General features: G+C 40.7%; 1 protein-coding gene across 2 annotated transcripts; it reads right to left on the bottom strand.

Moving 5' to 3' along the window:
* Nucleotides 1–4,091: 4,091 nt before the first annotated feature.
* Nucleotides 4,092–12,309, bottom strand: cunh7orf57 (chromosome unknown C7orf57 homolog). 2 transcript variants are annotated; one of them, XM_076296739.1, is made up of 8 exons: nt 12,237–12,309; nt 11,549–11,619; nt 11,086–11,262; nt 10,876–10,981; nt 8,270–8,426; nt 5,941–6,020; nt 5,699–5,805; nt 4,092–5,419 (listed from the first exon to the last, which is right to left on the bottom strand). In XM_076296739.1, exons 2-8 carry the CDS (start codon nt 11,583–11,585, stop codon nt 5,367–5,369), a joined length of 717 nt encoding a protein of 238 aa, XP_076152854.1. In that variant the 5' UTR covers nt 11,586–11,619; nt 12,237–12,309; the 3' UTR covers nt 4,092–5,366. The 2 variants fall into 2 exon arrangements, with proteins under 2 accessions (XP_076152854.1, XP_076152855.1); XM_076296740.1 differs by having other exon boundaries at nt 12,233–12,305.
* Between the last annotated feature and the right edge of the window lie 123 nt (nt 12,310–12,432).

Genomic DNA, 12,432 nt, shown 5'->3' on the forward strand with positions numbered 1-12,432 from the left:
TAATAAAGTGTGTACATTTATACAGCAGTGTATAAATATAGTATAGTATATAGAATACTATGGGTGGGATAGGGGCAAAATGCTCGCCTCCTTGTCCCTGTGAAGATTCTATGGACAACTCAACAGGCACAGGCAAGGAGGCACCGGGGGGCGTTGATGGAGGGGTGTGAGGAACCAGTGATGCGCTGAGCAGTTTTCACCATCCTCTGCCGTCCTTTCCAGTCGGAGGCAGAGCAGTTGCCATACCATACTGTGACACTGTTGGTGAAGATGCTCTCAATGGTGCAGCGGTAGAGGTTTAGAAGTTCACCAGAATCTGAGGAGAGAGGTTGTGTTCTTTAGTCTCTTCAGGAAGAAGAGATGCTGGTGAGCCTTCTTGATCAAGGTAGAGGTGTTGAGGGTCCAAGAGAGGTCCACAGAGATGTGGACACCCAGAAACATGAACTGGTGACATGCTCCACCTCAGTCCTGTTGATGAGGATGGGGCTTTGTGTGCTTGCTTTTTGACTTCCTGAAGTCCACAATGAGGTCTTTGGTCCTCTTGGTGTTGAGAGCCAGGTTGTTGTCAGTGCTCCGCGATGTTAGGTGCTGGACCTCCTCCCTGCAGGCTGTCTCATTATTGTTGCTGATGAGAGCAATCACCGTAGTGTTGTCTGCAAACTTGACAATGGTGTTAGAGCCATGTACATGTACCCTGCGTTGTGTTGAACCTGCGCGATTCAGCCCTGCACATGCCCGGACTCGAACCCGCGAACAGCAGCACCTCGGATCGGGAGGCGAGCGCGCTAACAATTGAGCCAATAGCCCAGGCTACTGGCTCGCATGCCAGCAGCACTCTTGAGGCGTCGGGGAGTGAGGTTTACCAACGTTCCACAAGCACAGCTAAGCTAGCTGGCATCCGTTACATACAGGTATGCAGTTGTAGGTGAAGAGGGAGTAAAGGGGTCAGCACACGCCAGTGTTCAGGGTGAGGGTTGAGTGGGTGAGGTTATCTAATCTAACAGACTGCGGTCTGTTGGTTAGGAAGTCCAGAATCTAGTTTCAGAGGGAGGTATTGATGTCCAGTTCACTGAGTTTGGTGATCAGTTTGGAGGGGATAATGGTGTTAAATGCTGAACTGAAGTCAATGAACAGCATTCTCACATAGGTGTTGCTATTGTCAAGGAGGGACAGGGCAGATGGCATCCTCTGTGCTGCTGTTCTGGCAAATTCTCTTGAAGCATTCTATACTGCAAACAAAATCTACCTCTGGGTACAAATAAAGTAACTTAAACTTGAACTTGCACTAGTTATAAAATTATTCATCTAGCTATTAATTCACAGGACATGCAATCATTTTACTAACACAAATAGTATGAAGAAATATGGGTAACACTTTATGGTAAAGGTACATGAATTATCATGAATTCATGCATGAATTAATTCATGATTTATGCATTACTTCATTCCTTTATAGCCTATGAATCATCAGGAATTGACATGAATTCATATACTCTCATTCATGATGACCTCATGTATGAACAACACATCAACTAAAGCATTAGGTGTGATGGGTATATCATTATGATTTATGATTTCTTAAGCATGGTCATCATGATTACATGAATTTTAGGATAATTGCTCATGCATTCATCATGTCTGTGGCCCCTCAAATAAAGTAGTAAATAATGACATGTGTTTAGAGAACTCCAAAGTTATGTTCAAATCAGAATTTGAGCAGTGATGACCACATTTTTGGCAGAAAAATAAAGTCATGATCATGGTTAATACATCATAATTCATAATGATGTGCCCACCGTACCTAATAATTTAGTAATGTGTTCATGTATGAGGTCACAAATGACAAACTATGAACTCAGTAAATTCCTGATGATTAATTAGATATTAATGAATGAAGTAATACATAAATAATTAATGTACCCTTACCGTAAAGTGTTACCGAAATGGGTAAAGGCCTGTGTAACTTACTCCGAGACTACATACATTACCAACCCAATTCGCTTCAATTATGTAAATGTAATGTAAATCAGGTTTTATGGCCAAGTATACTTGGGTATACAAGGAATTTGGTCTCTGCATGTATCCCATCCGTGAATTAGTGAACACACAGGTCACACATTGAAGCATACATTAACCTGGAGCAGTGAGCTGCCTTGCTACAGTGATGCTCGGGGAGCAGTGAGGGGTTAGGTGCCTTGCTCAAGGGCACTTCAGCCGTGGATGTGGGCATGGGAGACTAGTGCTCAACCTTTCCACCACCCACATTTTTCCTACTGGTCGGGGATCGAACCGGCAACCCTTTGGTTTCAAGCCCGAAGACCTAACCAGTAGGCCACAATTTTAAACTTTACATTTCGTCACTACACATCTTTCTTGACCCTCAAAAAACATAAGTCTCATTCGTCAAATACCGTGTGCCTGCTCAGTTATAAAATTTTAACAATTATATTTTTCAAAAGTTTTTTCAGGTAATTAACATGGGCATAATACTAGATTTTCTTTTTTTCACAGCCTGTATCCTTGATCTATTGGCCAAGGAAGATGTCTGTGAACAATATGAATTAATTTACATGGTATAATGACATCCGCCCAATGAAAGTGCCCAAAATCGCCATTTTGGCAACCATTTTGTTTATGCTAATTTGATGGTCATAAACTCAAAATTCAGCTTGGGAACAGGGCTAGTTGGATTCAGCACACCTTAATTATGTTAAAAAGTCCTGTTCCCAACTTTTACTAAAAAATGCCTCTAGGAAGCACATATCTCAAAAATATCACCTGTCTAATTGACAGCATCAGTCCTGCGGTATTCATCATAAAGCTGGACCTGCTAAAAGGATAATGGCAGGTCCCGTTAACGACCAGAGTTGCTGACATTTCAGCCTTCATTACTCCGGACCACCTCATACAGTTATGGCCTTTGGGATGCGAAATGCGCCCGCCACATTCCAGCGTATGATGCACCTGGTGTTGGGGGATGTTCCCAATTGTAACGTGTATTTGGATGATGTGGTGTTCTTTTCTAATGACTGGAAAGACCATATGGCCAGTTTGAAAGTGGTGTTCATCAACATCTAGCTGGGGCCTCCCTGACCCTCAATTTGGCCCAAGTGTGAATTTGGTAAGGCCATGGTGACTTATCTCGGAAAACAGGTGGATCTTGGCAGGTACATCCAGTGGACGTCAAGGTTACTACTATTCTTTCATACCCAGTTCCGACAACCCGACGTGAACTCCGATTCCTGGGAATTTCTTTGTGGTGGTGGCTCCGCTCATCTCGTTATGCAGCCTGAATGGATAGATTTTTGTCCATTTAAGGTTTGAGCATGTAAGTTTCTAATTCGGCTCGACAGTCTTGCCAGAGGTGACAAGGATTTTGTTCGTGAATGTGGCGGACTGAAGGAAAGTTTCTCAGCTATCGGTATGTATGGATGGTTCAAATCAAATTATTTGATAAGAGTGGCTGAACATTCATATACCTATTTCCAAGTGTTTGAATCCAGAGGACAAACTCAAAACTCTTTGGTCTTTCCAGAAGATGGCACTATGGCAATGAGAATCCAATATTCAATATGAGGATTTCAAACAGGCCTCTTTATGCAAACTAACTCTTTTAAAACACCCTACTGTTGTATGGTGCTTTCAGGTGTGTTGGAATGTGATATTAATTTTCTTGTGCACACTTCAACTTAATCCAATTAACAGATTAGGGGAAGCCACTTCTCTATTAAGTCAAGATGGCGGTTGGACCTTAATTACTTCTTGTTAGAAATAAACTTCCTAAATTTCTTGGTGGAAAGACAATTACCTATCAATTTCATGTAAACCTCTTTTGCAAGAATAAACTGCCTTTGAGCTTGTAAAATGTGTTTTGAAAACAAAATTGTACAATCATTTAGAAAAGTTATGTTAATTTACACTGTACACTGTGTTATTATATTCTATATATTGAATGGGGGGGGGGGGGGGGGAATTAAGCTTCTAAAGTTAAGATGTTGAAGAACCTGGAACCCTTGTGGGTTCAAGCACCAGATTATATTCTAACATCCTTCATGTAGTCAGAGCAAAAAAAACAACCACCACATCACATGTACATGCAGACATCTTCATTGAACTTTGTTTCAAATCCAACAGCAAGTGTTAACTGGTCAGTTGAAACAAACAAAAAACAATCATACAAGGCTTTCCATGGCATAGGCCTAGATCACCTCTCCCATTGTTTGGCCCTTACAAAATCCAACCAGTTTCAGTGTGGACGACTTTTGTCTGCATCCTAGCAATAAAAGCAACAAACACGTTACTGTACATTCAACCTCAACTCACTTGGAAAGGCCCACATGAACAGGTATACAGCAACAAAGGGAAAAGAGAGATCCGGAGCCAATTCAGCTCTTAATGTACCATGAAACAGCTTTACATATGATTCAGGATCGCAGTGATAGTTAAGAAAAGCAGATAGTACAATATCACACTCAAAACAGAGACTTCTGTGCACCACGAGTGACTTAGGTTAGTGTTGTAACTTGCTCTCTTAGTGATCAAGGAAATGGATGAGGAGCTACTCAGTTCCATCACATCATGCATCTTCAAAGTGAAGCTTCGTCAGAGATTTCATTCAAAAAGCGATCTAATTCAATTCTGAGACAAATAAAATGATGGACAGGCCATTCTGATGGAATTAAAAATCAGTAAGTTAACAAGTGTACTACTGTAATACCGGTGGACAATATCAAAGCTATCACTCTAAGTCTCCTTAGCTATTCTGTTTTTTATGTGAAAACGTGATTTTTGATCCAGGAGCGTTTCTCACACTAATTGTTACTTGTGGATGACTTACCAGTTACTAATGACAAAATGTGTTCGTCTAAGTCATATCTAGAGCCTAACTGCATAAATACGAAGGTAAACTCACACTAGGATTCACTGCTGCAGTTCCAAAAGCTGCTCTGGTGGGTGGGGTGTGCAATGTTAACAGTGAGCTCACACACCAACAAACGGAGCCCTTAAAACCTCAACGAAAAAACAAAAGTGCCTGAGAGATAAAAAAAAAAACAAAAAAAAAAACAATCAAATAAAAAAAACACAAACTTGCACCTTGCTTTAGTTTGGAGGCTGAGCGCATCCACTACATTTGCCCTCTTAGCAGTCACAACAACAAAAAATGATATAGTACCAATGAACTTGTACCACTTGGCATTTGTGTACAATAACAACATTACCGTTTACAAAAGGAAAAAAAAGTTCCGTATGAGCTTGGCCTATTGACAGAGATGTTAAAGAACAAGACATGTAACTGATGTGAGTATGGGTGGTGAAGCAGCTGGGAGGGACGCCCTGGGCTCCAGACCTCCCCATCAGGCCACCACTTACTCCAGCTCGTCCTCTGGGGCAATGGTGCTGGTCTGCTCGGATGTCATACCTGCCGAAGAAAACAGAAGAGTCAAATGGATACACGCACGCAAGCAAGCAAGCACCACAAGTGACCTTGGTTATATTGGGGACTCCATTATCTAAAATGTCTCATGTCTAAAATCCCCAATGTCTAAAGTAAGTAAATAAATCACTAAATAAATAAGTAACTGCATTGTATTTTTAAAATATTGACTGTTCAAGTTTCAGCTGGGCTCTATGGAATGCCTTTAGACAAATCTTATGTTATGACGCACAAGTTCACATCTGGAGCTGCAGGAAGACTTACTGGAAGCATCGTCATCGACCGATTTCTTCTCATCCTCCTCCATGTACCCAAAACTCAAAAGCTTAGACATGCTGACTTGATCTTTTGCTGACTTCTTGTCATGCGATCTATGGGAAAAGGAGTTGACCTTTCAGTGAACCTTGCTGATTTAATGTATTTTTGACATTTACAGCACCAGTAATATGAAAAAGCCCTTCCTCATTTAGAGACAGGAAGTTATTAGAAAATGAAATGGGACTCACATCTTTTTAAACTTCCCAACCTCCTTGGAATCATTCATGGTCAGCTTCTCCATCTGATTAGTGGCATGGCCTACCTTTGCCTTTTATTAGCAGGAAAACAACAGAACAGTTTAGGATGAGCTCAGTGACTGACAAACTTGCCCCCCCCCCCCCCTTCATTTTGCCTCATGGACCTGCTTGTTGCGACTTCAAAAAGGCATACAACTTAAATTGTGGAACCATGTCCACACTTTCCAAGTATAGTGTTCATTTACTAGATATGGTTGGTGTGTGTGTGTCTCTCCCTTTTAGTACATAAAGTGTGTAATATGTAAACATCAGAACTTAACAATACAACACGTATTTAGCACAAATTGAACAGAATCTCATTATTAAAACAAAACCAATAATTATATTTCCAAATATGAAAGAAAGCAAAAGTCGCATGTGGCAAATCATAATTGAAACCAATGAAACTCATAGAAGAGGAACTTTGAATGATGAGCAAAGCATCAAGTCAGAGGAAGGAGATGGGGGACAAAAAAAAAACAACGCCCACCGATTTATTTTCCATTACACGTTTTCAGAAGTATCCAGAAATATCCAGACCATTAATGACAGAGAACAAAGTGCAAGTATGACCACAGTGACACACTACCAAACAGAAAAATAAAGAAAAAGTTTATATATATATATATATATATATATATATATATATATATATATATAAATGCTTTATGGGGCAAGTAGGACACATGTCCTGGGGTGTATTCCGAGTAGGTGGTTAAGTGACAGATCTGGGTTAACCCAGAGGAAGTGTGAAACATCCTAATAGAAGAAAGAGCCTTTTGGCTTTATGCAGTTTGGATATTGAAGCCCCTGGGCTATTCTATTATCATCAGTATAGGGGAGGTGGTAATGAAGTGGCTAAGGATTGGGGAGGTGGTAATGAACTGGGCTAGTATGCAGTAGCCAGAAAAGTTGGGCCCCTAAGAAAGATAGTTAACCCGAAGTTGTTCTGGGGACAATGGCCCTTGTTATATAATTGACATATGCACTGCAAAAACTGTTTATCTAAAAACATCTAACCAAGTCTTATTCATTTTATATCAAGATCAAAAAATCTAGTTGGTATTGTTTTCAGTATAAAGAGACTTACCTAACACTTTCTCGTAAAATCATTTGACTTAATTTAAGAAGACTGATTTATTTTAAGACATCTCATCCTGAAAACATGCAAATTTGTCTGCCAGTGCGTTGAGTAAATTTGCCTTGATAAGACTCCTTAAAATAAGTCAAAGTGTTCTTAAATGAAGTAAAATGGTCTTTCGAGAGAGCGCTAAGTAAGTCTCTTCATACTAAAAACAATACCAAATAGATTTTTTTTATCTAGATTATCGTAATATACACTTGGTTAGATTTTATTTTTTGCATTGTGGAAGTCACTTTGGATAAAAGCATCCGCTAAATGAATAAATGAAAATGTTATCAGGTTTACAACTTCCTCTAGGTTATCTTATCTAGGTCTGCCATTAAACCACCTGGAATTATGGCTTGAGGTGCTTCAGAAAGTTTACTATTGACAAGGGCTGTGATCAGGGCAATCATATGGACTTGGCGCTTCCTATAAGCAGAAACGGCATTATGCAGTCTCCAACAGGCAGGCTACACCAATAATGTAACTGAAGCGTTCTGTTCACAGAGTGTAAAAGAAGACTGGGCTACTTTTTTCGAGTGTGCACTGTACTATCTGTTGATTTCATTAGATGAGGCTATCCCGAACAGTTCAGTTACATGTCTGGTGTAGCCTGCCTGTAACAATGGATATTTTGGATAAATAATAAAGTGGTCATACAGTTCATAGTCTCCAACAGTTGTAGCATAGACTTTCATTGGTCTATAAACTCTATATAGCCGCTTTGGGGGGGAAAGGGATGGTGTTATTATTCCAGTTACCGTTTTGGTAGCTAAGAACAAATGCTACATGACCCAACTGCACATCTCTTAATCTCCAGTAAACTTCTGAACTGAATTCCCTCACAAGTCTGGGGAAGACCCCCCCAACAGCTACAAGCCTAAGCATTCAAACTTCCTTCAGCTGGGTCAGCGGTCTTTTTTGTGACGAAGAAAACCATGGTTAACAAGAAAATAATTACAGAAAACCAGAAGAAAATGCAAAAATAAATACATAAATAAATAAATAAAATAAAACAATGCAATGAATGAGCAGTTACTGCGTGGCAGGGGGAGGACATGCTGCTGGAATGGGTGATTGCAAAAAAAAAAAAAAAAAAAAATGGATATATGAGATATAATGGCACGAAGCCACCAGTGGGACTGATCCATTCACCTTGTCTTTACCAGCGGTAAAGGCATCAGTGCCTTGATCCCAGGGGGAGATTTCATCCGTGCCAAAGGGAGCAGCTAGCAACCTGGCTGCCCCTTTGGACGGACTCTCGCGGCCTCCGTTGGAGGAGGTGCTGTCAGCTGAAGACGCTTGGCTTGGGCTGAAAGCACAAGACCATGGTGATTTACACGTCCGGAACGATACCAAGCCGGAGCAGGACGGAGCGGGAAGGCCCAGTCGTAGCTCACCGGAGGGGTTTGTTTGTGTAGCCATGCGTTAACACTGACATTTTCCCCTCAATCAGATTCCTCAATCATAAGACGGAAGTAGAGTTATAGTGAGGGCAATCAGTTTGACATAGATCTCAGAACTGGCTCGTAAAAGGAGCAGAAGGTAACTCCATGGGGGGGATGTAACAACAGAATACCTATGCTAAGATGTAGAATTCATTCCGGTTTGCCCATCTTAGGGCAGTGCAAGGTGTGCACACCCACACTCAATAGTAACCCAATTTATTCTAATTTCTGCCAGAGCTCCTAAACCTAATGGGTCCTGAGATCTGTTGAAGACTATTTAAGTTGTCTTAACAGTTTCTGACTTAATGTGCCAGATTGTTCATGATGCAGTACACAGAGTGCCCAAAATATCAAAACAGCCACGCAAATGAAAGACGTTCATTTGTGCTCCCCACTAACATTCCCCTTTATCAGTTAAGAAAACCAAACCAAACATTTTCCCGAATCCCTCAAGTGCTGTATTTCACTGTGATGCAAGGACTCATTAAGGTCCACATGAAATGGTCAATACAAACAATAGCAACCACCCCCTGAGCCATAGGTAGAAAACTCCAAGCTTGCCACAAAATGGCCCCGAGTTCTGCAGCATTTTTTGCCACCAGTGCTGGCGCACTGCGGCCAGAGACGGTCAGATGCAGGAAGTGGGCAGAGTCAAGTCTAAGCTAATTAATAAAAGATTTGGTTAAAAGCCGACCAGTAGCAGTGTTGAGCAATACCTTTAAATGGAACGCGTCCGATGTTATAACAGTAGCACTTACAATCTCAATGTTGTTGCGCATCTGATCTGAGTACTTTTTCAAAGAATAATAGCATAGTAGCATTTCTTCTGCTCTTCCAAGCAACTCAATTCTCCAAAACATGGCTACAGCTTTTCAGGCCCGTTTTAAATACCATCTCACATCTGACCAGATTGTTATTTTGTTAATCCATAGCAAAACGATTTTGAGCAAAACATATGATATTACATATTCACTTATGAGTCGCACTGAATCGTGTTTAATCTCAAATGGATGGGATAGGCTATAGCCTATGCAGTTAGAATTAATTGGAAAGACGTGCAAAAAGAGATCAATGAACAGGATGAATTGACAACACCGCAAGTTTTGATACATAGGAAGAGTAGTTTATCTGCCTTGATTCTTGGTCATGCGTTGAAATACTATGTTAGACCTACTATCTGTAATGTTTGGAAATAATGTAGCCAATTGGCGTTGTCTATGCAGGCCTATGCGTTTTGTAGCCTACGTTAAAGTGACGATACTTTAGAGTGCACTCCCGTCCGCCTGCATGCTCTCATGCACCTATTTTCCAGTAAGCACTTACAGTAGTCCTGTCTTCCATAATACAGTAGCCTAAGATAAAATAGTTTGAAGAGAAATTACACAACTAGGCCTACTGCCTACCTGATTTAAGTTTGGGTGCCGAGCCAAAGACTTTGAGGTCGTTCTGTTTTCCATCAAGTAATAATAATAATCCATCCATATATGTGGAACTTGCAAAAAGGGCAATCGTTTGCACATTAGCCTAATAGATATACCTGCAAAATGGTGTATCTTATATTGGAAACAGAGGGTTGGAATATAGGCTACTAATAAAGCAGGAGCACCAGCAAGCAGTAGCCTACAAGACCTTCTATTATTCTAATATCCTCATGAACTTCGGTCCTAGATCTCCTTTTAGCCTCAAAAAATGAAGTTGGAAGAAATGTATTTACCGCAAAGCTAGACCCGCATACATTGTTTCCTGACTGTTGATGCTGATTATTGTCAGTTTCTTATGTTTAGGTGAAGTAGGAAGTAATGTTAGGAATCTCTGATCAATGTGATTGGTCCAGCCTTACCAAAGATATTAATGTTAGTGCCTGTCGCGATGCAAGTGTTGGAAAGGAATCCCAATCATAAGTCAGACTTTATTCACTTTGTAGAATTTTCCAGGCTAGCAGAATGTCCCATTCTTACAGTAAAGGTATGTTTACATTCATTTGCCAACAGACATATCAGAATTTAAGGCTGGTTTCATGTAATTGGTTTATTTAAATTCACTTCAAAGGAGAAGTGTCATCCATTTCAGGGTCCCCGCCTTCACGCAGGCTACCTTCCCGTTACTGCTACCGCTTCACCGAAAAACTTGCACCCTACATGTTCAAATTATACACTAAACGAAATCAACCAGGTAGATCAGCTAATTGGTGAAATAACTCGTGTTAAGAGCACAGGTAGAATCAAAACATGGGAGGATTTTTACCTTCTAATGTCGGAGTTTTCCACATCTGTCCAGTACTAGTGACCTATACACACACAAGCACAGCCTTACCTTAACGGGGACCTGGACCCAGAGTTTGCAGAGAACCAATCAGGGGGCCTATAGGATGAGTTGGCCCCCTGGCATTCCTCCTCCACATCGTCATGCGAGAGCAATCCTGAAATAAAACCCACCCCCAAAAGATCAACTTAAAGCCCCTGGAAAAGGTACAGCACACACGTATTAGTCTAACATTTGATTTCTAGCAAGGCCTTTACAAACCTTTATGCCCTCCTCCTTTGGCCAGTTTAACATAATCCGAGTCACTCTCAAAAATTCCCACCCGCCGGCCAGTGGTTCTTTCCTCTGGTGCTGTGTCGGCAGTCTGACACAGCCCAGGGATCTGAGAAGTTGGGCCAACAACACCATTTGTAGGATTACTCTGAAATGTCTTTTTGCCTGGGTGGAGGATAGACATCCATGGTATTAGGGCATTACACAATATCCATCACACGTCAAGTCATTCAACACAGCACTTAGCCTAATGTTTTACATGCATTGGCACTGATATAGCAAAGTCGCATCAAGTAAAAAGCCATTGCAAGCCATAAACTAAGCATGCACAAATACAGACAATGGGACCGTTATTAAGGTACTTAAAGACCTCAAGGAACGAAACCGTATGAAATTATTCAGTAATCACTTGGGAGATAGCACGATATGTCAGAAACGAAGACACTTTTACCTGGCTTTGCCCGTCGGTAATTCAGTTCAGCGCTCATGTTTGCTGGTCGTCCGAATCGAACACAGGAATTGCTGAAAGAGAAAGGGAGGCTTAATCTGGATTTGAACCATCAATATAACAATAAGCTAACGCACAAATCAAACCCTTGCAAATTACTCTGCAAACAAGAACAATGACTTGCATTCATTCATTAATTTATTTTACGACACATATATTCGAGTTTCAGACTATTGTGTCTGCCATCAATCTTTCTGACATTAATGTTAAATTGATTCGCCATTTAATCTAGCTATTAGCTTGCTTGCTTTCTGTTTAACCTGCAAGCTATTATAGCACTTTCGGATGCTGCAGGCACACCCTACCCCACCCCAGTTACGATGGGTGGCGATCGTACCTCAATCTCTTTAGTAATATTTTATCGAGAATAAACTGGAAAATAGCTAACAGTAAAGACCTCCGATCTGGGATAAAATCACTGCTTTACCTCGGAAACGCCTTCTGGGTACCATTTAGCCTACATGGCAGGGCCTACAGTTAGCCAACATTACTCAGCTGCTTCAACCAAAAATGTATGTTGTACACTTAAAATACTACTTAATCCACATGCACGTTAATTTGTAGATGAAACATTGTACAAAGAGTATGTTATGTGCCAGAGAGAGAGAGAAATTTAATCTTGCTTACTTACAATGCTGATTTGAGGCGAATAGTTGGAGATGCTACCAAAATGATGCCACTAAAATGATGCCGGAATGAGTTAAATCTGCAACGGATGTTACGTTTCAAAATGGGAGGGGAGATTTTTTAATTTCCGTTTAATACAATTCATATTTGATTCTATTTTATTTTTGTTTGGTTTGGAAAATATGCTAGATGTGTTTGAA

The sequence above is a fragment of the Alosa pseudoharengus genome, unplaced genomic scaffold, assembly GCF_046254945.1.
Source record: "Alosa pseudoharengus isolate Yale_2024_CS ecotype anadromous, Long Island Sound unplaced genomic scaffold, YU_APseudo_1.1 YU_APseudo_1.1_scf_20, whole genome shotgun sequence".
Classification (NCBI taxonomy): Eukaryota; Metazoa; Chordata; class Actinopteri; order Clupeiformes; family Clupeidae; genus Alosa; species Alosa pseudoharengus.

Excerpts from the sequence above, each read along its gene's own strand:
- cunh7orf57 (XM_076296739.1), bottom strand. The coding sequence starts at position 11,585 with ATGAGCGCTGAACTGAATTACCGACGGGCAAAGCCAG. Across the intron at positions 5,806-5,940 it reads GTTGGGAAGTTTAAAAAGAT|ATCGCATGACAAGAAGTCAG; the intron begins GTGAGTCCCATT and ends CTTTTCCCATAG. Across the intron at positions 5,420-5,698 it reads GGTCGATGACGATGCTTCCA|GTATGACATCCGAGCAGACC; the intron begins GTAAGTCTTCCT and ends TTTCTTCGGCAG.